This window comes from Mus caroli, chromosome 6, assembly GCF_900094665.2.
Source record: "Mus caroli chromosome 6, CAROLI_EIJ_v1.1, whole genome shotgun sequence".
Lineage (NCBI taxonomy): Eukaryota > Metazoa > Chordata > Mammalia > Rodentia > Muridae > Mus > Mus caroli.
This window is the reverse complement of record NC_034575.1, coordinates 48,978,774-49,004,580: the sequence shown is the minus strand read 5'-3', so window position 1 is coordinate 49,004,580 and position 25,807 is coordinate 48,978,774. Positions and strand designations below refer to the sequence as shown.

General features: G+C 46.4%; 1 protein-coding gene across 2 annotated transcripts in view; it reads left to right on the top strand.

Moving 5' to 3' along the window:
- The window catches only part of Scrn1 (secernin 1), a 61,580-nt gene extending 36,637 nt beyond the window's left edge, over window positions 1–24,943 (top strand). The window contains exons 4-8 of one of the 2 annotated variants that reach the window (XM_021165639.2): window positions 7,519–7,721; window positions 10,265–10,459; window positions 13,333–13,498; window positions 21,706–21,886; window positions 24,688–24,943. In XM_021165639.2, the coding sequence (XP_021021298.1) occupies window positions 7,519–7,721; window positions 10,265–10,459; window positions 13,333–13,498; window positions 21,706–21,886; window positions 24,688–24,846 (904 nt within the window). In that variant the 3' untranslated portion in view covers window positions 24,847–24,943. The remainder of the gene's footprint in view (window positions 1–7,518; window positions 7,722–10,264; window positions 10,460–13,332; window positions 13,499–21,705; window positions 21,887–24,687) is intronic. The other variant, XM_029478819.1, reaches the window with a different exon arrangement.
- The last annotated feature ends 864 nt before the right edge of the window (window positions 24,944–25,807 follow it).

Below are 25,807 nucleotides of genomic sequence, written 5' to 3'. Positions count from 1 at the left end.
TTTTGTTGTTTTCTTTCCCTCCCTCCCTCCCTCCCTCCCTCCCTTCCTAAGCCGTGTTTTATTTTGTAACCCATGCCTCCCAGGCCCAGTATTGGTGATCCTCCTGCCTCAGCCTCTTGAGTGCTGAGATGTTAGTCTGGGTAAAATAAGAATTTGGGGGAAAAAGGCAGAAAAAGCTTTATGTGTTCAACGGGTTTTCTCTCCCTAAAACAGGTAGAAACCAAGTTTTGGGTTTGTTTTTTGCAGCTCCCCTAATGTGTTGTTTCTTTTAAATAAACATCTACATTTAGTAGAAACCCCAAAATGAAGAGTCAGCCACAAAATCATCTCTAAGCCCCTCGTCTATGGCTTGGTGATAGTTTTGCAGATTGGGACCTAGGGAGTTGGCAGAAATCCTAATCCTAAAAGCTAACTTGTGAGTGAGGGCAGAGAGCACGTTTTCTTTCTGAGATTCTCCACCCTGTGAGCAGTGTAGCCTGCTCAGGATCAGTGTGCTCTTTACTCTCTGCCGTGTAAAAGCTCATGGCTGCAAAGAGACCGGAGTCTACTTACAGGGAGGACAGCAAGCGGAATAGCACCGATTCTTATAAAACAAACAAACAAACCAAGAGAGTTTATTATTAAAAGCTTTGCAAATAAATACATAATATCACACACACAATTTAATCAGACCAAACAGCTATACAACCTAATGAACTTCTATACCAGAGGTTATGAACCTTTGCAAGCTGAGGTCCTTTGATACAGTTCCTCGTGTTGTGGTGACCCCCAGCCATAAAGTTATATTTGTTGCTGCTTCGTAACTGTAATGTTGCTTTTGCTATAAACTGTAATGTAAATGCCCGATATGCAGGATATCTGAAAGGGTCGTTTGACCTCAAAAGGGATGGAGACCCACAGATTGGGAACCGCTCTTTTATTGTTAGGATTAAGTTTGAATGAGGATATAAATCTGTTTTATTTTGGATCTGATTCTGCCATGAATTATTTTTCGTTTCGGTGATGGATCAGTGAGTAAAATATAAACAATACTGAAAGTATAAAATTTAATGGGAAGGGTCACAGCACCCGTGTGAATGTCAATTTTAAGTGAACAGCACAAATCTAAGGACGACTGAAAGTGACAGAGAAGAAGCAGGGAGGTCTGGGATATGATGACATAGGCGTGGTACAAAATTCCAGAGCTAGCCCCTCACAGACACTGCAGGGTGTGAATTCCAGAGCTAGCATTCCATAGACCCCTGCCTGGGGCATCTGGGATGCTCAGGGGAGATGTGCTCCAGGTGAGTCTACAGGACTGAAGGGTAGAAACACAGAAGATGTATTTGGCAGATAATGATTGCTGTGAGAGTGATCAAGGTCTGCAATAATAGCAAATGCAGGAGTAGATAATGGCTGACCTGAAGCCATTTAAGTTGACATCTCCCCTGGCTCACACAGAGTCACTGCAATAGGAATGGTATGACAAATCCAGTGACCCTGGCCACTTCTTGGAGGGGCACATAGTCTGTACCTAGAGTAGACTTCTAAGTTCAGGGTCAAGTTCAAAAGTCTGGTCCCAGCTTTAAACTGGCTAAAACTAATCTTTCATACCAAGCAAGTCCTATGAGCAACTCCTGAGCCCCAGTGTTAACTGAGGAGCTGTGGATCCCGTAGATCAAAACCACAGCACTGCACGTGGCAAGGTTCACAAAGCATGGCCTTCCATATAAACACTGCCCAGGAGCCTGCTAGGAAGGCAAGTACACCCCCGACACACACACACACACACACACACACACACACACACACACACACTGTACACGGGGTTGGCCCACAGTCTACCCCAGCAAGGCAGGTGGAGCATACGGCCAAGAATACACTGCTGCACAGCTGGAGAACACCTTCCTCAGGGTGTTCCTCATGGCTCTTCCAACTGTTGCTGTTAGCAGCATCATTTCTTGCGATGTCCTCGCTTGTCCTCTGTGCTTGGCTGCCAGCTTCCTGGGCAGCTCCTGGAAGAGCAGGCTATTTATATTTCACATGCGACTTCAAGTGTCTGTGAGACGGGGGCTGATTATTCAAAGAATGTAGCTGCTCCCCATCTGCACACTCTGGTCCTTTGTGCTCTCCATCCACACGTCAGCTCCAAGAAACAAAACTGAGTGACAGCCTCGGTTTATGAGGCACTGCCTTCAGGGTAAAGGTATGATTTTCATGTGCTTCTTAGAGGTGTGTAGGAATGTAAGCATTAAGCAACACTTGGTATAGTTCTTTCTTAGTGGTAAAAGCCAAGCTTTGTCTGTTCCCTTGCCTTTCCTCCTCCCTCCCTCCTTCTTCCTTCCTTCCTTCCTTCCTTCCTTCCTTCCTTCCTTCCTTCCTTCCTTCTTCCTTCCTTCCTTCCTTCCTTCCTTCCTTCCTTTCTTCCTTTCCTATGTATCTCTAAATAATCCTCTCCCCAGATTCCCCAACACCAAGAGGCATGTAAACACACACACACACACACATAAACACACACACACACACACACACAAACACACATAGTTTTGCTTCTTAGTGATTACAGATCCAAGTACCAAGCTGCAAGCAGGAGCTAACATTAAAATAGGGGGTCATTTTTTTGGAAGTCAAAGTGTCTCTTATACCTGGAGTCCATTAATCTAAGGTCTATCTGTCCTGATGGTCCCTGTTGGCCTCCATCATGATGAGGCCCAGGAGGCATTTGGGTCCCATTAATCAGACAGAGTATGCAGGGAATACCTAATAATCAGCTAGAAGCGAGGCTGGGGTGGCAGCCCTAAATTGTGGCTTTCCCAACACCTGTGGTGTAAAGATGATGACAGATTAGCAGCTAGCTCAAAATCCCCCAAGTTTCATTTCCGTTCTCCATTCTCCAAGTAGGTGGGGTGCCAGCTGGCTCTGGAGAGCGCTGCTTTCTGGTCATGCACTGCCCCTGCCCCTTACACTCTGGTTTCATCGTCTTCTTTTTCTGCAGACTCCCCCCACCCTTCATTTCATGTGTCTATGTGCGCACCGCGTGTGCATGCATGTGGAGGCCCACGGTCCGGAGTCTTCCTGTATCACTGTGCTCCCTCATTCTTTCAGGGAGGGTCTCTCAGCAACATCCAGAGCTTTCTAGTAGAGCTAGCCTTACCAGTCAGCTTGCTCTGGGGGTTCCTCTGCCTTTGAATTCCCAGGGAGCTGGAATCATAGGTGAGCACCCCGCATTACATGGTGTCTGAACTCTGGTCCTGAGCCATCGTCCTACACACTGACGTTTCCTGCTTCTCGTTGAGTCTGGCGTTGGCACTAAACCTGGCCAGTCTCATTGCTTCAGAGCATCTTCTCATTCTAAACACAACCCACCAGCTGCTCCTGGTGCCAGAGATCTCAGAAGATCTTGAAAGAAAGTTGAGGAAAAGCTGGAAAGGCGTGTGTGGTTTTCTGGGCAGGTTCTTAGTGACCGTGGGAGCTCACAGGTGATGGGAAAGGGGAAGCTCGGGTACAGTTATAGTCATGATTTCCCTAACTGTCTCGGGAAACTGCCTTTATATGTGCTATTTCGTTTAACACGCATAACAAGCCAAAGAGCTAGGTTTTCTAACTCCTGACGGTAGGCGAGCAAACTGGAAATTAGGGAAGTTAAGTGGCTTGCCCAGCACCCCAGGGCTAGAAGGTGACTGAACTCGGAACGCCAGGTACCACTTTCTCTCCAGATTAGACCATGCTTTACTTCTTCCGGTGAGACAGAACACTGAGATGGAAAGGACTCAAAAGGTCTCAAACACCCTCTCCCCTGTCAGAAGATGAAATGACAGCAGATTCAGTTTTAGACTGAGTTGGCGTTCGTTCCTGATGTAGGAACCCGGGCAGCCTTCACTCTGGAGAGCAGAAAGCTCCCAGCAGACAAGAGTGGAGCACTGACTTTATAGAGTGGAGATGGAGAAACAGAATAACATGGGGAAGAAAAAAAGAAACCCATTAGTATTAGGTGACTTTGGGTTACTTTTCTGTAAGGGTTACAGCTACAGGGATGTCCTTATGCTGACTCAGACAGACTAGAATCTATTGATCATTAAAGAGGGGTAAGAGTGGACTATCACTGTCCCCCAAAGCTCCAGTGATGGGATCTTTAGCACATGCAACTCCAGTTTGGCCAGCTGAGCCAATAGGAACTCAATATAAAACAATGACCTTCATAAATTTTAAAGTTCAAGTCCACACAGCACAGAACATCCACTTATCACTTTTCTTGGTCCGTGTGGAATGCTGTAACAGAGTCATAACGTCCTGGGAGGTTTAAATGACAGATATGTTGTATTTCAGTTCTAGAGGTGTGGAAGTTCAAGATCACGGTGCCAACAGGTCCCATCTGAGGTACAGAAGGCCAGAGCACAGAGAGGGCAACTTTTTGTGTCTCTTTGCTAAGAACCCTAATCTCACCACAGACTCTACCGTCATGGCCTAACCACTTCCCAAAGCTCTAATTGCCCCAAACAGGAGAAGCGGCTTCAGCACTTGAAGACAGGCACAAACTTTCTATTCTTAGTATCATCCTGAGTCCGACCCTTGCTAAAGGCTGAGACTCTTGTAAATGCCCAAAAGACTAAAAAGCAGAGGGACTGTGAAGATGTGTTGGTAGGAAGGGGTAGGGTAATTTGCACGAAGAACAGAGTCCCTGAGAGCAAAGTCCTCTAGGGGTGGTCTATCAATTACTTTCATTATTTGCTCCAGGTTAGCAGTGGTTTGCTAAACTCAATCCAGTTTGGGGTGTAGAGGAGAGCCCCTTCTAACCTACAGAGTCACAGATACAGCAAAGCTCAGCGGGAAGATTTCTAAACCAAAGTGTGGGTTCTGTCTGACGAGGTCTTTCAGGCCCTGAGCCTCATTTCTTTCCCTCTCACAAAACCAAGAACTGAATTCAGGAGTGTCTAACTCTCAGAGCCAGAATAACTTGGTCAAAGCACTTTGGAAGGATGTAGATGTTTGAATGAGACTAGCTTGGGTCCTTCCAACTCATCTTTGTCCTAGTCTATATTAGGTAGGCTAAGGCACAGCCACTAAGTCAACTTAGGCATTGGGTCAGAAATCATGCTCTTTTCATTTGGAAAATGTGCATTGAACCCATCCAGAGGTGAGAATGGATGGGACGGCTTGAAAACGTGCCTTAGGATGCTGAGTGATGTCTTCCTGTCCAGTGACTTGGGATTCATCTGTACCTCTTGAGCTTAGGAGGAGTGTGTGAAGTCCCAGTGTCCTTACCTACCTTGTACTGTGCAGTGGGCAATTATATCCTCATCCCATGGCCAGGAGGCCAGCTGGGACTGGTCATGTGGGTTAAAGGCATAGATAGCAATTAACCTGTGGTGCTGATCTGAGGAGCAGTGAAGTTAGACTCCTACCTGCATTTTGGGATGGAGGAAAAGTACGGGTACATAACCTGGCTGGGATTCCAGCAGCCAGGACATCAGCCACGTACACTAGAACCTGCAGAACAGGAATTCTCCAAAGATCATTACATGCAGCCACTGCTGCATGCTCCCAAAGTATGCTCCTGCGGGTCATATTTTGTCCTGCAGAGGCCTGGGGTCACATGAGGCATTGTGACCAAAGACCCTGGAAAAGACTTTGTTCCAAATCTTTGGGATGTTCCTCATTTCGGCACAGGAAAATCTACTTCATGTAGATTCCAGTGAGAATGTTCTCTTTATTCATGCCAGAGGGGGAATGTGCTGCCTTTGAGAGAAGGAGTTCTCAGATGACAGTTTGAGAGGCCCAGCTACCCTATTTGAGAGTTCCAAGGCTCAGGATTTTCTCTTATTACTCTTTAAAGGCTCAACGTTGTAGATTATGGCTCTGTAATCAAGTCTTCCTAAGTAAGCTTAAAAGGAGCCCTGTCGAGTGAATTGGTGTACGATGCTCTGACCATGAACATAAGCCAATTACAGGGCTCAGTCTACAGCTTGCAGTTGCATTATCCTTTCTTCCCCATGACAGCACAGTGGGACATGCCTTAAGACACATTCAATGGGGGAGATTTTAAATAGTCATTACTTCTCAAGTCATGAATTTATTAAGGACAGGTTACGTCTCTACCTGAGTAGCTCTGTCACCTGTTCTAAGATGTGAGCGCCTATGAGCCGAATAGTAGTCCAATTGAATAAAAGAATGACATGCATCTCATGGGCCATTTTCTGACTCCTTAGCTTGACAAGGAGCTGATAGTGTGTGCTCATTGCCAGTATGAGGACAAACAGCTATAAAGGTCACATGGCTAAGGTCATATGGCCATCAAGTAGCATAACAGGGGCTGGGAGCTAGGTCCCTTGCTCTCTGAGTTTCTGGGCCACTGCATTCCACCAGCTGGAGGTGATTGCTTACTAGTGTGGCTCCACCATTAGGGCTGTGTGTTTTCATGTTTATTATAACACCCTGGTGACCTTGGCACGTTTTCTAGATGGTATAAAGCTGAAGTTCACATCTATTATGCAAGCTGTCCAAGGTCACACAGAAGGAAGTGTCTGTACTCTCCTTGACAGGCTGATTCACTGATAGGACTGGGGAAAGAAGATGTCTGGCTCACTTTAGATGGAATCTATGTTCTTTTGATAGTTGATACTGTAAAGAACATCAGTTGATACAGCCTGACATGTAGGAGGGAGGGATATAGAAAAAGGACAAGTCATACATAACCTGTTCCCAGTGAGATCTCTGAGCAAATTACATGCCCAGAGGACAATGGCTGGCAACCAAACACTTAGAACCAGTTTTCTCAGTCTACTATAGGATGCTGCGACAAGACACCTTAAATGGGATTGTTCACAGAAATGTATTGTGCATGGTTTTTGAAACAAGGAAGTCCAAGATCAAGGTAGCAGTGTTTAATGTCTAATGTGGATGCATTCTGATTCATACACAGCATCCATTTACTGTGTCCTCCAATGGCGAAAGGAGGCAAGGCAGCTCTCTGATATGGCCTCTTTTATAAAGGACACTATTGGCACTCATGATGGTACCACTGCCATGACTTCATCATCTCCCGGAAGACCCACTGCCTAATACCATCTCATTGGTACTAGGTCTTTAACATGAACTTCAAAGAGACGCAAATAGGCTATAACAGTACCCAAAATACCCACCATAGAATAATCGTTGATCCAAGCTAAGGAGATTCCCTTTTTCTTAGGCAGTAGTCAGGAGGGTGCTGGTCAGTTGTACGGGACATATGGTCACCCAAGAGCAAGAAGGGCTGACCTTCCAGTACAGAGGGTATAGTCATTGGCTCCTGATATTTCTATTCTTACAAAAGGCAATCAAATCTAAAGACAGTAGAACACATTTCTACAGTTTTTAATTGGGTGTGTTAAGAGAGGCATTATGAGTTCAAGTTCTATTAAGCAGTTCATATATTGGTCTGAGTATTTAACATGTTTGTACATATTGGCATGTTTCCTCACTTAACCTTGTTCCAGCCTTCCCTTGTTATGGTAATGATTGTGTGGCCTGAAATGACAGAGGTATACTTCTGATTTCCTTCAGGCTTGGCTTAGAACGAGGGACAACAGCTAAAGAAGCCCTAGACATCATTGTTTCTTTATTGGATGAGCACGGACAAGGTGGAAATTATTATGAAGATGCACACTCCTGCCATAGCTTCCAAAGTGCATATCTGCTTGTGGATCGAGATGAAGCCTGGGTGCTGGAGACTGTAGGGAAGTATTGGGCTGCTGAGAGAATCACAGGTGAGGGGGTACAGGATAAAGACTTTTGATGATAGGACACGCTGAAGTTATGCTGGTCAGACATGCTAGGCTGGCCCAGAAGAGCTGTGGTGCTGTGGTACATCCTCTATGCATCCCCCTTCAGGCTTAAGCATGCCTTTCACTTCCAGGTACCTGCTTGCAGAGGTGTATCTGGAGTCTCCTGAAGGGATAGCAAGACTCAGAAAGTGCCCATCTAATTCTTTACATTTCCTGCTTGCTTTTTTGACATGTCTAGTTTTGACTATAAACCATGACTATGGGTTAGGCAAGAGAATGAGGAGTCTTGGATCATAATAACCAATCCCTTGTCACTCCCGGCTCAACAGCTGTTTAAGCTTAGATTCATCCTCTAAAGTAGAAACTTGGGTCTGTGAGCACTACTGAGTGCCACTGGGTGCCAACCAGGTCACACGTTTGAGACTCCATCCCTAGGAGGGCATCATGGACTTGGTCAACTACATGAGAAGTGCCCCCTGGTTCATGATGCTTCTTGTTTCTGGTTCACTGCTGAGACAGGGTACCCCCACTGTAGGGCTCTCCCTCAGATTCCCATTCGGATAGAGTCCTAGAATTGGCTAACGGGCTCCTGAACGTCCTACGTACCTCCAAAGAAAACTGGTCATTGATGGTCCCCTTGCACTCCTTGCGACAAGATGATAAATACACACTGTGTGCACCAACATTCTCCATTACCAAATTCGAGGTATCTCCAGCTAGTAGGTCAACTCTTGTCCTTTTCTTGAGCCTCTACACCACTGCATACTTTTGTTCAGCTGAGTTTACTGTGAAGTCTTTACCAGTTAATTATGGAAGATATTAGATATGCAATCTGTTTGCTACTCCAGTTTTTAGAGAATCAGAACAAAATCAGACCTTAGCCAGATCTTGACAGTCACTGGGAGTCAAACCTGGTTTTGTGCACAGGTTCCAGTTACGGAGGCTCCCCCACAATTAGCAAATGTTCTGTGCACAAAGTTATCCTGCTGAGAACAAGAGGGTAGACCAGTTCTCTATGTGGATGGAGGCTGTGTCTTCTCATTCTCACAGAATGTGGAACAGGCTAGCAGAGCCATCAGCGAGTTTTCCTACCTCCGTGGTGTGCCCAGCATATTTCTCAGGACCTGTGCACGATTCCTGGGGTCTTAGAGCATTTGCAGAACAAAAGGTTTCCCCTCCCACCCCCAGACCTCCAGCTCCCCTTCCCCTACAGGAACTTAAAACTCCTTTACAGAAACCTCCCTGAGATAAAGCAATGCTATCAAATGGCTCTCCTGGGAAAGCGGATGGGCTGTGCTTCAAAGCCGTCCAGTTGCTTTTAAGTAGAATCTAAGACTTTTTGATCTGTAGCTACATTCAGAAGCACGGCTTCCTTCAAAGCCTCACTTATAAAGGTCCATCACTACAAAATGAGTGTTGTTTTTCACTAAACATTTTTTTTCTCGAACAGCCATTTTTCCCCCTCATCAGTTTCATGTTCTCTGACCCCAGCAGCAATAGACTGATGGCAGTGGGAGTTATTGAACTCTGTCCTCTCGGTTCTGATTCTTAAAAAACAAACAAACAAACAAACAAACAACAACAAAAAACCAAAACCCCCAAACAAGTGTGTACTATAAACTAGCCTCTAGGAAAATAACCTCAGTGGAGTTCTCAAGACCATTTCCTTCTTTGAATCGCTTAGTATGAATGGTCTCTATATCACTGGGTTTTTTGTTTGTTTGTTTTTTGGTTTTTGGTTTTTTTTCTTTTTTTTTTTGGATCATAACTGTTTTCTGTTGCTTAATTAGAATTTTACACTAGTGATACCCTTTAGGAAAAAAGGAGCCTGTCAGTCAGGAGTGCATAGTTTGGAGGTATAAATCATCAAAACAAGGAATCCTGGGAAAACGGTCCAGCTGACTTGGCTTCAAGGCACCCGGATTCAGGCTGTAAGGGTTCTACTGTGGTGGGATTCAGGCAGATCGAGCTCTAAGGTAGCCTCTTCTTTCTTTCTCACTTCATTCTCCGAGAATTTGGAAGCTCAGCACACTCTCTGGGAGCAGCCTCTGTGATTTAGCAATGGTGACCCAGCCTCTGCAGTCTAGACAGCACCTTGAAGCTTAGAGACCAAGTCATCCTTCATCTGTCTGAGTGTATGGGGGTGGGGGTGGCAGAAGTGTTCTTCCAGGTAGGAGAGTGTTCCTGGGGAGAAGGAGCCTCTGAATGTTGTGGAGTAGCCCCGTAGAGGAGCCAGACATATATCCTGAGTCTCCTGAGAAGTCCTTCCAAAGACCTGTTCAGTTTCCCTGTAACCATGTATGCTTGAGGCTTATTCAGTCACAATGAAAGGCCTTGAGAGTTTGTGAACTTAAGATCAGTAAATGTGACATCCATCTAAGCTGTAACAATGTCCGATGGAGACAGGCTGAACCTTTTGGGATGTCTCCTGGAGTGAGGATCAAGGATCTCTCTTCAGAAATGGCACTGATTGCTCCCTGGAGTCTCGGCTCCCTTTCACTAACCACACATCGAACTCTTTGCAGAGGGAGTGAGGTGCATTTGCAATCATCTTTCCCTCACCACTAAGCTGGATGAAGAACACCCAGAACTCAGGACTTATGCTCAGAGTCAAGGCTGGTGGACAGGAGACGATGAATTCAATTTTGCCCAGGTTTTTTCTCCAACCGATGACCATGTGGACTGCTGTGCAGGCAAAGACAGCTTAGAAAAACAAGAAGGTAAGTTACCCTGCTCCAAACTTTGGAGGGTGGACAAAGAGGAGGGGTAGAGAATAAGCCTAGCATGGTAAACACAAAGTTGTACCTCACATCCCTGGTGAGTTTACATGCAGCTTCTACAATATATAGGAACCTGTATGGGTTTCTTGTTTCTACTGATGCTGAACACTGCTGTTATCATGTGATCCTTTGTGATACTTACTGGGGTCCTCCCTAGAACTCCAGAAACTTAGAAGAGCCCCTCTTCTCCTACTGTGTCTGAAGGATAAGCCTTCTACTCATTTGAGATCCTCTCATTGTGCCTGAATATAACTTTCTTCCATGAACTTCTGCACTGGACTGTTGAACTGAGTTCTCTCTATAACCTGTTTGTGGCATACAGCAATGCCACACATTACTAAATTCTGATTAAGAATCCATATTTAGATAAACGTACTAAACAAATTGCTCCTTGTTTATATGCATGAATAGATTACCCTCCCCCTGCCCCGGGTCAATAATGGTCACATTTCCTATTTGCTAGTTCTACATAAATATCTGTCAATCATACTTGATCATTAGAACTAATGGCTGCAACTCTAGCAGTGGTTTCTTTTGTAAATAAAATTTTGTTGGAAAATAGTCATACCATGCTAGTCAGTTTTCTTATCACTGTAGTAAAATTCCTAAGATAAAAATACTTATCAGGAGGAAATGTTTACTTTGAGTTACAGATTCAGAAATTTTTGAATCAGTTGCTCTGTTGCTTTTGGGTCTGAAATGGGGACAGGTTTCACGGTAGCTGAAGCACGTTGAGGAAGCCTCTTACCTCATGGTGGCCAGGAAGCAGTGGGGATGAGGCAGAGTCCCAGTATCTCCTCAGGGTCACATTGCCCAGTGAGCCCATCTTCCTTATATTATTAGACCCTCCACAATAGTAACATAGCCTGAGGACCAAACCTTCAACGAGGCATCTGGAGGACAGGAATCCAGGTTCAAACCAATGCACGAATCCATTTCATTGTGAACTGCCGATGGCCACCTTTGGTCTACAGTGATGAAGCCAAGAAGTTGCTGTGGGGAGAATGTAGTGGAGAACACATGGTCCAAGGTTTAAAATATCTTCTATCTGGTTCTTTATGAAAATGTTTTCTGATCCTTGATGTAGATAGAATAGTGCTTTGGAACTTTTGCCTATAGCAAAACCAACCAAACAGAACAACAAACAACAACAACAACAACAACAAAAACCCCAAGCAAATAAACAATAAAAGACAAAAGCTTGTTATATAGAATGGTGTGGAAGTATTCATTTTCAAGTGGGAACTCCATGAAAAAGTTACAAATGTTTTAAGTTAAAACAAAACTAGTGAAATTATTTACCCCTGCTCAAACATCAACCCTAAATCGGCACTGGTTAGCAGGAAGCAGAAAATGGAGGAGTTCGTTATAACTCCAGGGGGCGCCACCTACACAGTCCAGACTGGGAAGTGTGTGTGTGTGTGTGTGTGTGTGTGTGTGTGTGTGTGAGAGAGAGAGAGAGAGAGAGAGAGAGAGAGAGAGAGAGAGAGAGAAAGGGGGAAAGGGGCAGGGGTGAGGAGTGAAGCAAAGGCAGAAATAAAAGGCAGATGAGAGAAATATTGCCAACGTGTTAGAGAAGAGGTCATATGATAGTAAGTCGTGAGCCAGGAAGTTGGGACACAGGGTGGGTGAAGATATAAAAAGAAATTGCTAATATTTTGTGTAAAATGTAGACAGAGACTTGCAGAGAGGATGTGCATCGTCGTGAAGAATCCTCTCCCTGTTTGACTCCATTTTTGTGCACACAGACTTGCATGCTTGCTTTTGGTACTTCAGGGACTGGTTTTGAGCAACAGCGACTTTATTAAAAATTGGACTCCACCCACGGCTGGCCAGCTGCTTCTGCACACAGCTACCATGTTTTGTTTGTTTTGTTTTCTTTTGTTTTTGTTTTTGTTTTTGTTTTTGTTTTTGTTTTTGAGAAAGGTGTTCTTGTAGCTCAGGCTGGCCTGGAACTAAGGCTGTAGCTCAGGCTGGTCTCAGATGAGTGTCCCCCTGCTTCAGCCTCCCAAATGAAGGAATTATAGGCATGAACAATGACATTCAGCTGCAAGACTGTTTAATAGAACATAACCAGAGGAGACCCTGTCGGAATGGGGTTGTATCAAGGACATAACCCATTCCTGTGAATTTAGAATGAGGAGTCCCAAAGACTGAGTACTCTAGGTGCTGCCCCGTGTGGCTCACACTGCAGAGTGGTCCTTCTTCAGTCAGTGTACCTACCCCGAATGGCAAGCAGGCATGAGGGTGAGGATGTAGAGGGCCACCTTCAGGCTTCACAGTTTCATGTTTGTGTCTATTCAGTTATTGCACGAGTTGAGATAGAGTTAAAGTTGTAACAAAGAGGTCTGAATGAACACGGCTTAAGGAAACGGAAGCCATTGCTTTCCCATATCAGCATCTATGTGGCAAGAGACAGTTCAGGGCTGGGGACTTTCTGCACAACATTGGACTGCAGTTTGGGAACCACTTGTTGGCCTCTCCCAGTCAGCAGGAAGGCAGAAGGAAAAAGTGAAGGACAGAACACGGACATGCCCAGAGATGTGCACACACCATTTCTGCTCATCTCCCATTGGCCAGAGTTTATCACGTGGCCGGCCAAACCTAGTTGCCAGAGCAACTGGGAATTACATTCAGTAGTTGATAAGTTATGTTCTCAGGTATGACTTCAGGATATTTATTGGTAAAAAGTGACAAGAAGTGAATCAGTTATGGTTGGCAATCTTGACAGTTATATATGATCATATCCTCTCTCTCTCCCTCTCCCTCTCCCTCTCCCTCTCTCTCTCTCTCTCTCTCTCTTTCTCTCTCAGAAAGCATCACTGTGCAGACGATGATTAACATCTTACGAGACAAAGCCAGTGGTGTTTGCATAGATTCTGAGTCTTTCCTCACCACAGCCAGTATAGTGTCTGTCTTGTCTCAGAACAGAAGTTCACCATGCATCCACTACTTCACCGGGACCCCAGATCCTTCCAGGTATGTCTAAAACATGTCATATGGGCAGTAAGTACACGCCTCCGACCATGCCCTTCCCTTGGATACTTAACTGACATTTCCCAGTTCTTAGCCTGGGATGCTTGGCTGAAACCACATAATGTTCATTCCAGTAATGGAACTCAATTATTGTTTATGAGTCTAGATCATTGGCCAAGCGTTGGGTTATAGGTGAAGATGCAAAGATGCATAAAACACAGTTACAAGCCGGGTGTGGTGGCGCACACCTTTAATCCCAGCACTCGGGAGGCAGAGGCAGGCGGATCTCTGAGTACGAGGCCAGCCTGGTCTACAGAATGAGTTCCAGGACAGCCAGGGCTACACAGAGAAACCTTGTCTCGAAAAAACAAAAACAAACAAAAAACCAAACCAAACCAAACAAACAAACAAACAAAAAAACCCCACAGTTACAGGGATGCCCAAGGTTTAAAAAAAGCCAGTTCTTGTGAGTTACTGGGCAAAATGGTCCAGGGAGGATACAGATGGAAGCACCTGCCAATTCTTTTGACATTGTGTTTAGGGAGCTGCTTTTTGCCCACTTCAGCAGGAGGCAGTCCTGCACGGTACTGTGGGCACATCCTCCAAGAAGGACAGGCAGGTTTAGAGTTCTCTATCACCTAGCAGTTGTGTAAGTACTTTGTAACTGACTTTTGTAGTTACAATGGGATAACCCCCCCCCCCCCCCCCCCCGCTACTGCCTTTGTGTTGTCGAGAAGACGAAAGGAGACAAACTAATAATTCACAATAGGCTTAGCAATTATTTATAAAGAGCATCTTTTTGTGTCAGGCAGACAGCAGCCCTTCTCCCTGGCAGCATCCAGGCATGCAGTCACAGGTCATGTCCCTTAGAACCAACCAGCCAGAGGTTTCTAAACCTGCGCAATGAGGACAGTCTGAAAAATACAGATGCCTTGACCCAAACCTACCGTCAACTGAATGTGGGAGGTGAGCCCCGGAGCCTGTCATCCCGGGAAAATTTTCAGGCGACTCTCCAGTGTTTTCAGCTTAGTGGAATCCCTGAGCACTGTTTGAATGGCCATTGTTAAGCTGTTAGATTTGCTCCTGAAGAACCCACTGTTATTAATTTCCTGGCTTTTTGTGGCCAAAACATTTTCCTCCTACCTTGCCTTCCTCCTTTCCTAGAGACTGTTTCAGATGCCTGAAGCACCTCTTTGACCACCTAGCTTTATTTTTTAAACTATTATTGACGCCAGTAGATACTTCTGACAATGCGCTGTATAAGTAGTTCTTTTACAGCCCACTGGCAAATTGCCAGGCACTTACTACATATGAAATATTGTGCTTGTTGAGTAATTAGGGACAGCGTGTGTACATGGAAAAGGGTGGTAAAGATGAGGCGCTGAGGGCCAGAACCTCACAGGGGAAGAAGGCCTTTCCTTCCCTCCCCTCTCCTCCTCTTCCCTTATCCTCCCTTCTCTCTCTTCCCTCCTTTTCTTCCTTCCTTCCCTCCCTTTCTTTCCCTTCCCTCCCTTCCTCTCCCTCCTCCTCTTGCCTCATCCCTTCCATCCTCGCCTCTTTCCTAGCCCTCCTCTTCCCTTCCCTGTCCATCAGTCTCTCACATCATGGGCCTGAAGCACTGGAACTGGCTGGGTGTGCAGCTTCCTGTATATGAGGCTGGCGATTAGGCTTCTGTCTGTCCCTCCCTGACCTCTTACTCACCACGCTCAGCTGTCCTCATGGTCCTGCTGCTGGTCCTCCCCGGTGTCTTTCATGCTGTAGTATTCCTGGCACCCTCTCTGGATGATCCTCCCCCACTCCATCTGCTCAGTCTTGATTTTTATGTCCACCTTCCTCCATGTCTTGGCCTAGCAGATCCTGTTTTTCACACCTCTTTGCATCTAGCCCCCTCCTCTAGGTTAAGACTTGCCTCCCAAGGGCTCCGTGGGCCTACAGGAGCTGTGAGAGTTCTGTTTCAGTCTGGAGTGTTCTGCCAAGGTGGACAGACATTACTCCTTAAGGAAACCAGAGTTTTTCAACTAGTGGGTCCGACCAGGCCACGCTCCATTGCCCTGTCCAGAGATCCTACCCTAACTTTGCTTAGGATATGAGACTTATCCTCACCAGAACACTCAGAGAAAAGAATACAATTGCTCAGGTTGAAGCAGGCCACTTAATCCAATAATAGAAATGAATTGTGAAATTGCCTTCTGGTACTAAATGGAAACTTGAAAGTAGTTTTAAAAGAAAATTATTCATGGTTAAATTAATTGGAAAGACCTTGTAGAAGATTACAGTCCTTTGAGAAGACAGTTCAGTTTTGTCTTGCGTGGTGAAATGGGCCATGTCGCTCTCTATGACTCAGAACTGCAGTTAGCTCTCATTCTGTGCCTCTCTGTAATTGGGCATGCTGAACATTCTGTCTTTTGTCAGCAGGCAGTGTAATTACCTGCCCCTGGGTTTTTTCAGGTAATAAATTAGGGAGATCTCAGCTGACTTACGGTACTATTGAAATGTAGAGCTGTCTCAAGATGCTGTTTTCTGAGCAGTAGACTCTGATTATGATATACAAATTGCTTCACCTAGTCCATATTATGATCAATGGGCAGGCTCTGCATTCTTGGGTACTTCCCTAGCATGTCCCACACATTAATTTATAGATCTTGGAAAGCTAGCTTTCACGTCTATCTCTTCCCTCATCCATCCATCCCTCCATCCCTTCATCCCTCTATCCCTTCATCCCTCCATCTCTCCATTCCTTCATCCCTCCATCTCTCCATTACTCCATCCTTGCATGCCTCCATCCCTTCATTCCTTCATGTCTCCATCCTCTGTGCCCCCTCCTCTCTTGTACCAGGAACCATGGAAATTTGAGAGTGAAAGAAAATGCATTTGAGTGCTTGAGGGAAAGAAGACAAAGGCCTTTTAATTATGTTTACTGAGGAGACAAATTCTACCATGTTACTCCTCTGTCGAGTTAGCAGGCACCTCTCTTCTGACAGAGTGGGGCTGGTTGGCTTTGGGGAATGGGCTCTGACCTGCAGGAGCCATTTCCTGGGAAAGTACTACTTGTTGATGCTCCCCGGATGTGACGGGTTTGGAGGGAAAGAATATTTAGAGAGGAACCCTGGTTCTTTCAGACTATGGAGGAAAGAGTTTTAGAGTGTGGCTGCCAGAGTACTTGTGTTCATCTCTGCCAGCCCATGTGCCGTGATGTCTTTGGAGGTTCTAAACTGGCTAAAGAGAGAGTGTTCACACCACAGAAATGGGCAAGCATCACAACTCAGAGCTCATTTCTCAGATAGGAGGTATAGTTGTTAGACCGGGATGGCACCGAGAGGCCCTCGCATGTAGGCAAACCTACGCAGGCTCAAGTTATAGTATGAGGAAGCCGACAGGGAGGAGAAGATAGAGCTGTGTTAACTGGAGAGATCACACTGAGATCACAGCGCCCCTCATGGATTGGCTCTGATTGTACTGTCTGGGTAACTGTCAGCTGCACAGGGTACCTACTCGTTCCTCGAGGAAGTCAGTACAAGAGGCCTTTGGTGCACAGGGCATATCAGTGTAGATATACATGGGCTAGAGGACCAAATAGCACCTGTGCCCTGTTCAGTTTCATTCTCAGTCCCTCCTATGCTAGTCCCCTCCTCTTTCCCTCTTCCACTTCTGACCTTCCAAATGCCTCCAAGCCACTGGCTCTAGACCACTGTCTGCAGGATTGCCCTGTGCTCCACAAGTGAAGCTCTCCTTCCCAGTGGCCCTATACAGTGCTCCTTCCTGGGGCTCCTCCCGTACAGTGTCCCTTTCCAGCGCTCCTGCACAGTGCTCTTTCCCAGTGCTCCTGTAAAATATTCATTTCCAATGCTCTTTCCCAGTGCTCCTGTACAGTACTATTTCCCAGTGCTCCTGTAGAGTGTTCTTCTTTAGTACTCCTGTAGAGTGCTCTTCCTCAGTGCTCCTCTAGAGTGCTCTTTCCCAGCCCTCCTGTACAGTGCTTTTTCTTTCTCAGTGCTCCTGTACAGTGCTTTTTCTTTCCCAGTGCTCCTGTAGAGTGCTCTTCCTCAGTGCTCCTCTAGAGTGCTCTTTCCCAGTGCTCCTGTACAGTGCTCTTTCTTTCTCAGTGCTCCTGTACAGTACTCTTTCTTTCTTAGTGCTCCTTTACAGTGCTCTTTCTTTCCCAGTGCTCCTGTAGAGTACTCTTCCTCAGTGCTCCTGTAGAGTGCTCTTCCTCAGTGCTCCTGTACAGTGCTCTTCCTCAGTGCCCCTGTAGAGTGCTCTTTTCCAGTGCTCCTGTCCAATGCAAGCTCCTTCACTGAGCAGCTCTGCTCTCAGTTAAATGTAAGATTAGAGAGACATTGCCATATGGCCACAGATGAGCCATTCAGAAAGATGCCTACATTTTTGGAGAAACTGGTTATTCTAGGCTAGCTCCCTGCTGACTCCCACCCCCTCAGGGTCATGGTTGAGAAGATTCACCTGAGCTACAGCCTTTGCATTGTTCCTTTCTGTGTCTCCTGTCCCTCAGGGATTTTAGTCACAAGATCCACCCAGCATAGCTGCTTGGGGAGTATCTTATCTTCAGCAAGAACAGAAGGGTGTTTGAGGTCAGACTGTTCTCTGGTCAGATATGTATAAAAGCACATATGTATAAAGGCCAAGCAGAAGATTTAGAATGGGAAGTGGTGGGGGATGCCTATTGCACATTTATTTAGAAGATATGAATTTAGCCACTTAGTTAGAATCTAACTTAGGACAAAGCACTGGCCTCTGTGAGCCTCAGTCATCCCATGTGTAAAATGGGACCATTCCTTCCTACCTGGAGCAGTGCAGCCCTCAGGAACACTGGAACAACCTGGCCTGGACCAGTGGCTGGGAGGAATGGCCATGACTCGGAGAGGCAGTTTCAGCTTGATACCACCTAGATGTATGACCTTGGTCGAGTCATTTCTTGTCTGTGGACATTAATTAACACCCATATAGGCACATTGACAAAGTTGCTGTCTGAGATTCAGCTGTGGAAAGATGCCTGGGTGTGCCCTTATCTATTTAGAATTATAGATGTGCTTTGTACTAAAGATTGGCAAAAACATTAGAATCTTTGCAAGCTGCTAAGTGCCCTACATTTCCTTTGTAGAACCTAGGCCGGGTGTACAGATGATCAGACATATTTGACAGCTATTCCTTCAGTCATCATTTAAACAATCACTTAGTTTCAATTTATTATTAGCAACAATTCTTACAATTTATAATCTACATAATTTACATACAGTCTCAAGTTTACCCTCAGCCACAAATTGATGTCTCATATTTTTTAGCAGTTGAGGATGCTAACATTTTTTATTTTTATTTTTTACAGACCAAAAGTGGAATCTGGGAAGCTTTGGTTGTATCAAATATGATGAGTGCTTGCTCAAATTTAGTGTTTAATTTTCAAATAGAAAGGGTAGTTGAGAAGGCTAAACAGATGCTGCCCTTTGTCTTAGAGAAGCAGCCTGGCATCTTACATCACCGTTAGAGAAGTTCACATGCAGCGGGTGGTGAGGGAGGCTGACACCATACTGAGCTGCTATATGCTACTCCAGCTCCCCCTGTATATAAGATACAGAAGACAAAGACTACGGGTGGCCTGAACTTACTGAAGTTGGAATCACAAGTCTGCAGGCCTCATAGACAGAGACATGGAAAGGCACCGAGATAGCAGAACAGGTTTAGGGACAGCAATCACATCCCATCCACTTGAGAAGCAGAGCAAAACCACTGGCCTCACATCTGATGCGGAGAGGGTGCACACTGCCACTCCCAGCCTCCGTCCAATTGCTTGCCCCTTCTATTCTCACTCGGTCTGGTCCTTGACACAGTCCTCCTCAGCAATCAGTGTGTCAGAGCACAGTATGCAGGGCAAGGCTCTCAGCAAAGAAATCTCTCCTCCCTTTTGAGTTTCTGGTTTACTGCGGAGGTAGCATGTCACAGATGAACTTCCCATGCCCTGGGGTCAGTGAGAATGGGGGGAGTCTTTCCAAGGAGCCTTCACTCAGCCCCTCAGCAGTTCTGTGAGACTGTAGCTCCCTGCTGCAAGGCCTCATCCATCCCTCAGGCTGTCTGTCACTGGCTCTGCTTGGTACTGTCCGGAGCAGGGTGTTTGCACTGTGTGTGCAGAAGGGTCCCTGTGCCAGCCAGAGAGGTCTGCTGTAGCACTTGCACTGGCTGCAGCCATCTAAGAGTCACTTGCCCTGTGGAACAGGGCAGTGCTTACTGCGATGACAACTGTATGCAACCCGTGACAGTGATCTGATGCCTGTGGTGTTGTACACACACTTCTTCCTCCATCTTTTCCTCCATCTTCCTCTTTTCCCTTGTGAGGTAATCAAAGTCGGTCTAGCCAGCTTGCAGCTTTGCAGTAACTCCTCTTTCCAACAGTCAGCAGTAGAGAAAAGCAAAGATCAACTTGCAAAAGGCTGCAGGAAGTAGAAGTGTGTTCCTTCTGTCCATGGGTAGCTCCCCTCTCTTCTGGAACTTCCTTTAGTAATGGCTGAGGAACAAGGAACAAGAGCCCTGCAGACAGTCTAGTCTAACAGGTGTTCTACTATCTGGCAGATAGGGATATACATATACATATTCTATGCAAATACATGCATATGTATATAGTCTATACCCCACATGCATGCAGTGCCTGCAGAGGCCATTCTCCTGAACTTGTGAACTTCTGTGTGGGCACTGGGAATTGAATCCAGGTCCTCTGCCAGAGCACCAGTGCTTGTAACTGCTGGACCATCTTTCCACTCCATTCGTTTCTTCCTTTTAAATTAGTTTGTTGAGAACTTCAGGTGGATACATCTGCATCATCTGAGAGGACAGGAGAGGCCCAGACACCTGTCCTTATTCAGCATCCCTGGCTCTCCTGGCTCCGGTGCCTTTGGCTTTCAGGTTAAACGAACCCGAGCCTTACGTTTTCATGTCCTGATCAGTATTTCTCCCTCTTGTGTTCTCTTTCCTTTCCTCCTGTGGCCTCGGAAAATGAATCTAGAGGTCATTTATCAGCACGATGCCCATGCAGTGTCCCTCAATCTTAGATAGTATGAATGCCTTCAGGCCATGCTAATCGCAGACTCTGACTCAGCAGGACAGGGCCGAGCCCAGGGCTCTGAGAGATGTTGGTGCTGCAAGTCCAGAAACATAGGCCATGTCTTGGTAGCAAGGGTGACTGGTTTGAGGTCCTTTTCAAGTCATGGCGTCCATAACTCTTTGTGTGGCCCGTGGCAAGGGAGCTCTGGCTTCACTATACCTGTATATTCCAGAGCTAAGAGAGTCAAAGTTTCAGCTCACTTTTAACTCCTTCATGGCTTCTTGAAGTGGGCCCATTGAGAGGAGAAGAAAAGGTGTAAGCCACGCAGATCCATCAAAGTCCCATAGAGTATACAGGGTCCATATTCTCTTGTTATTATTATAAGTGGCTACATGGTGTCTGCCAGAATTGCCTCTCTGTCCAAGCAGTGTGTTCTTTGGATGTAGAGAGCAGAGGGGGAAAAATAAGACTTTTTTTCCAGCTGTTAGTCAGTTGTGAGTGTCTCTCACCCCTTAGCTCTTTATACTCCTGGCTGCTTTGCAGTGTGTACGTGTATATATATATGTGTGATGTGTGCCCAGTATGCACAAGTACATCTGAACGTACACCTGGACTCAGCATTTCCTCTGAGATATACACTCATGGTGCCAAGAGAATGGGAGTCAAACAGGGCAGGAGGCATTAGGCACCTGCTCTGGTCAGCACTAGCTCTCAGACAACCAGGCTTCTGTATATTTGGTCATGTCTCTTCGGGGGTCTCTGAGCTTAGCTGATATTATTTTGAAGTGTCTATGAGATACTTCAAAGATTTTTTTTCAAGAAGGTAGACCCTTAAGATCAAAAGCAAAACCCACTGTCTTCGCAGGAGAGAAACGGGCAAGCCCTCTTTTCCACTCAAATACACGGCTTGTTTTGCCCTGTCCTAGAACCCTGCCTACCTACACCTCTTGGCCAATAAAAAGAGGCTTCTCCAATCGCCTTCCTAGAGCAGCAGAAGTCTGTTTCAACAGCAGCCTTTATAAACAGCCATTGGTGCTACTGAAATGATAACTAAATGTGCAGCTGTGTGTCTCCTGGCCTGCACTTGGCTGCCTCACAGGGCTCCTCACTGGGTACCCCAGGCACCCAGCTCAGTCTGCCTGACTCAGCTCTCCTTTCACTCCAGGTCCATATTCAAGCCTTTCATCTTTGTTGATGATGTAAAACTTGTCCCCAAAGCACAGTCACCCTGTTTTGGTGACGATGACCCAGCCAAAAAGGAACCTCGGTTCCAGGAGAAGCCAGACCGCCGGCATGAGCTGTACAAGGCACACGAGTGGGCACGTGCTGTCATCGAGAGTGACGAGGTGAGCCCGAAGGAGGTCTCGGGAGGATGGTGAAGGTCAGTGAGAAAGGAGACAGCGAGGTGGCTGGCACATGCACCTCTCTCCTCTCTAGCCTGACTGGTCTCTTTCAGAAAGACAATGCAGGTAGATGTTAACTTTCCTATCAACCCTCCTGAAGCCAAAGAAAATGAAGCCACTACATTTTACTGTTACTCTGAATCCAGAAGGCTGACAATTTCTTTCTTATCTGCTGTTAATCTTGGGGTGTCAGAGATGCACAATCTAAAATCTTGACCTACTTTCTGGGGGTGAAAATCTGTACTGTGTGGAACCTGTCATGTGCCATTTCTAAATAGTGACTGCCCCAAAGTGGTGTGAACTTAGGGTATCACAGTATGAGTGTGCAAAACAGCTCCACACTCAAATGTGTGAAAAAGGTAGCTTCTATGTTATGAGTATTCTATCATGATCCAACAACAAGATTTTCAAGTTCCAGGGTTTTTTAAATTTTGTTTTGTTTTGTTTTGAAAAAAAAAAGAAACCCTGTCTCGAAAAAAAAAAAAAAAAAAAAAAAAAAAAAAAAAAAAAAAAAATGAAAATAGCCCCACAGAGTACAACTGTTGTGCCTGAAAAAACTTTCATTAATAGAGTTAGGACACATCAATTCAATGAAGAAAAGCCCTTAGTGTTCCCTAGCACCCAGTAAACGCCCACAGGAGCCATTAGTGGTGCATCTTCACGGAATGTGGTTGTCAGTTACTCCCCTGCTTCCCCACCACCACGTGCATCACAGCTCTTCCTAGGTCTAAGCTGGCCTGAAGGAAAGAGCTGTCTCCAGGTTAGTGGGTGCACATACTTCATTTTCGTCTTTAGATTTATATTTATCCCCTTGTTTCTGTGTACATGGCTGCAGGTGCCCAAGGAAGTCAGAGGTGTCAGGCATCCCCCTCCCCTGTTGCTGGAGTTACAGACAATTGTAAGAAGCTCAACGTGGATGTTGGGATTTGAACTCAGGTCTTCCGCAAGAGCACTATGCACTCGTAACTGCTGAGCCATCTCTCTGCCCCGACTTTCTTATATTTAGCGTTGTGGTTATCTAAAAAAGGATTTTAAAAGGCAGTGACTCAGGCTGGAGGAATGGCTAGGTAGGCTTGCGCTGCCAGCATGAGCTGAGATCTGGCCTGGGGTCCTCAACACCTACATAAAAGGCTGGTCACAACTGTGCAAGCCTGTAGCCACAACCGTAGCACTGTGGGATACGGAGAAAAGTGGATTGTCTGGGCTTCTTAGTCACCAGTCTGGCTCCAGACTCAGTGACAGGCCATGATTTGAGTTAATAAGGTGGAGCAGGACACCTGACATCCTCTTCTGGCCTTATATGCTTGCATGCATGTAACATACATATGTACAGGTATGTAATCTGTACATGTGCATGTGCACCGTACACACATAAACCACACTATTCTACTTTGTTTTCTGCTGCTATTTGGCTTACATCTGGGTCACAATCCACCATTGAAGGGAGCCATGGCCAGAGCTCCAAGTAAGAGCCGGGAGGCAGGAACTCAAGCAGAGGCCATGAAGGAGTGAGTGCTGCTTACTGGCTTGCTTCCCATGTGTGCTCAGCCTGCTTCTCTACAGACTCCATGACGAGGACTAGAGAGACCCTGTCTCAAAATTGTTTCAATGCTTTAAAAGTACAAGTGTTCTTTAAAAAACCCCGTATTTCTTAACTTAGGATCCTGTGACATGAAGAATAAGCTACACCTTATATTTAAATTATAATCAGATCAAAGCAAAATTGACATCCAGCAGTGTCAATCAAACTTGGTGTGGCATCTGGAACTCACAATTTTCTGAACTCCAAAGAGATGGGGCAACTCCGTTTCTCAGGCTCTGCCATCTTTAACACACCTAGCTTGTCACAGGCCCAGACCAACTCCATTCCGCATCTGCTACTGTTGTTGGTGGCTATACACTGAGCCCAGTGTCTCCAATATGCTCCACTCTCCACTGAAACAGGTTGAATCTTCACCAATGGCCCCTCACAGTGCCAAACCCCAGCCACTCTCCTTGACCCCTTTGATCCTGCAGCTACCCTGCTGCCTAAGTCAGCATCACACGGGAGACTCTGAGATATTACCAGGTTTGGCTGCCGGCTTGGGATGCAGCCTCTTAGAAAAAGAGTGACTAGGAGATAGACGTGGCACTTATTTATGCGTTGAGCCATTTTTCCTGTCAATGGACTACCTTTTTGAGAATGCCTACTGTGCCCCAGCCATTGGAGAGCAGACACAAGCCTAGCTCTTCCTCTCCAGGAGGGCATGGTGCGATAGGAAACACAGCCATGCTGACCAGTTATACCAGCATAAATGGTGGTGATTATGGCGGAGTGAAGCTATATCCTTCTGGAGGAAGGACCTCCCACAGAGCTCTGATGATGGGGCACAAGTTGACACAGTGCTGAGGGAGGAAAGAGCCTCCAGGGGACAGAGTCACCTGAGCCATGGGGAGAGAATATCACAGAGGATAGCCATGCATATGGCTGAAGGGATAGATACACAAGGCAAGAGGCCAGTGCATCTCGACTGACACTCGGTAGTCAGGATTTATTCTGATTTCGGACAGCTGGTGGCCGTGCAAGTGTTTCTGAGCAGGCTGGTGCTGTAACCATCCATATTCTAAAGCGGCCCCCATGGTGGTAGTGGTTTGGATCAGTGGAGGTGGGGGGGGGATGGGATCGAGGCCAGGAAGCCAGCCGGATCCCGGGCTGTCACTATCCACTGCCATGACTGTTCTGCACGGCTGTGTCCTTTCCTCAGGAGCAAGGCCGCACCCTGAGGAAGACCATGCTGGAGTTGGAGAAGCAAGGCCTGGAGGCCATGGACGAGATTCTGAGCAGCCCCGAGCCCCCGGACCCCGCTGAGGTGGGGGACCTTTTCTATGACTGTGTGGACACCGAGATGAAGTTCTTTAAGTGATGTAAGCACCCTCACCCTTACTCAAAACTTCCCACCCGACTAAATTACCAGCAGATAACCACTCTTCTGTGTGAGTAAACCGAGAGTTACCATGTGGCCTCCTTGTGTCTAAATGTTCCCTCTGTTCAGCTTAGCAACCCTCCCCCCTTTGCTATGTAACTGGATCCCACTTGCCTCTTGCTCCATTGTGTGATAAGCTATGGGCTTGAAGATGTTCTTATATTTCAGTGACAATGGACACCTTAGCTTCTTATGAGGAACTAGAGTTCCCTCCGCCTTGGACAGGGCTGCAGGGCCACGCTGGTGGGAAAGACAAGAGCTGTGAAGGGCCTGGTCCCTCTCTAGATAGTGGTTTCTTTAGGGTTAACAAAAGGCTTTTGTTCATACCAAAGGCTCTTGTGTGTGGATGGGGGAGAGCCCCCCAGCTTCCTGCCACAGAGCACAGGCCTATATGTAGCTCATAGTCCCCACAAGTATGTCCTGGGAAGGAACAGAGGACTGGTACAGTCCCAGCTCTGCTCCCGTGTATGCGATTTTTGAAAGACCTGTCTTCTGAGAGCTATGCTCATGTGCAGTGGAGCAGACCTGCTTCCGCCTGCAGGAGAGCTGGGCATCCATGTTAGCCACAATTCCTCATCCAGCAGTGCTCCCACCTGAGGACCTGGCCCTGTGTGGAAATTGATTGGGATTTGATTGTCAGCAACTTGTATGAGATTCATTAAATGGCCCTGGCATACAGCCACACACGGCTGCAAATCTCAGCCAAAGAGGGAAAGGAAAGGGTCGCTCTTGACTGCTGAGAGCATAGCTAATGTACCTGGAATCTGAGCAGCCCCGGTCTCAGCAGAGCCTGAAATTAAACTCATTTGTTTCCAGCATCGGTGTGTTTGCACAAAGGATTTGACGCCACAGGAGAGTGTGAGGAAGACAGGGCGGGCTGAGGGCAGAAGGCAGTGAGACA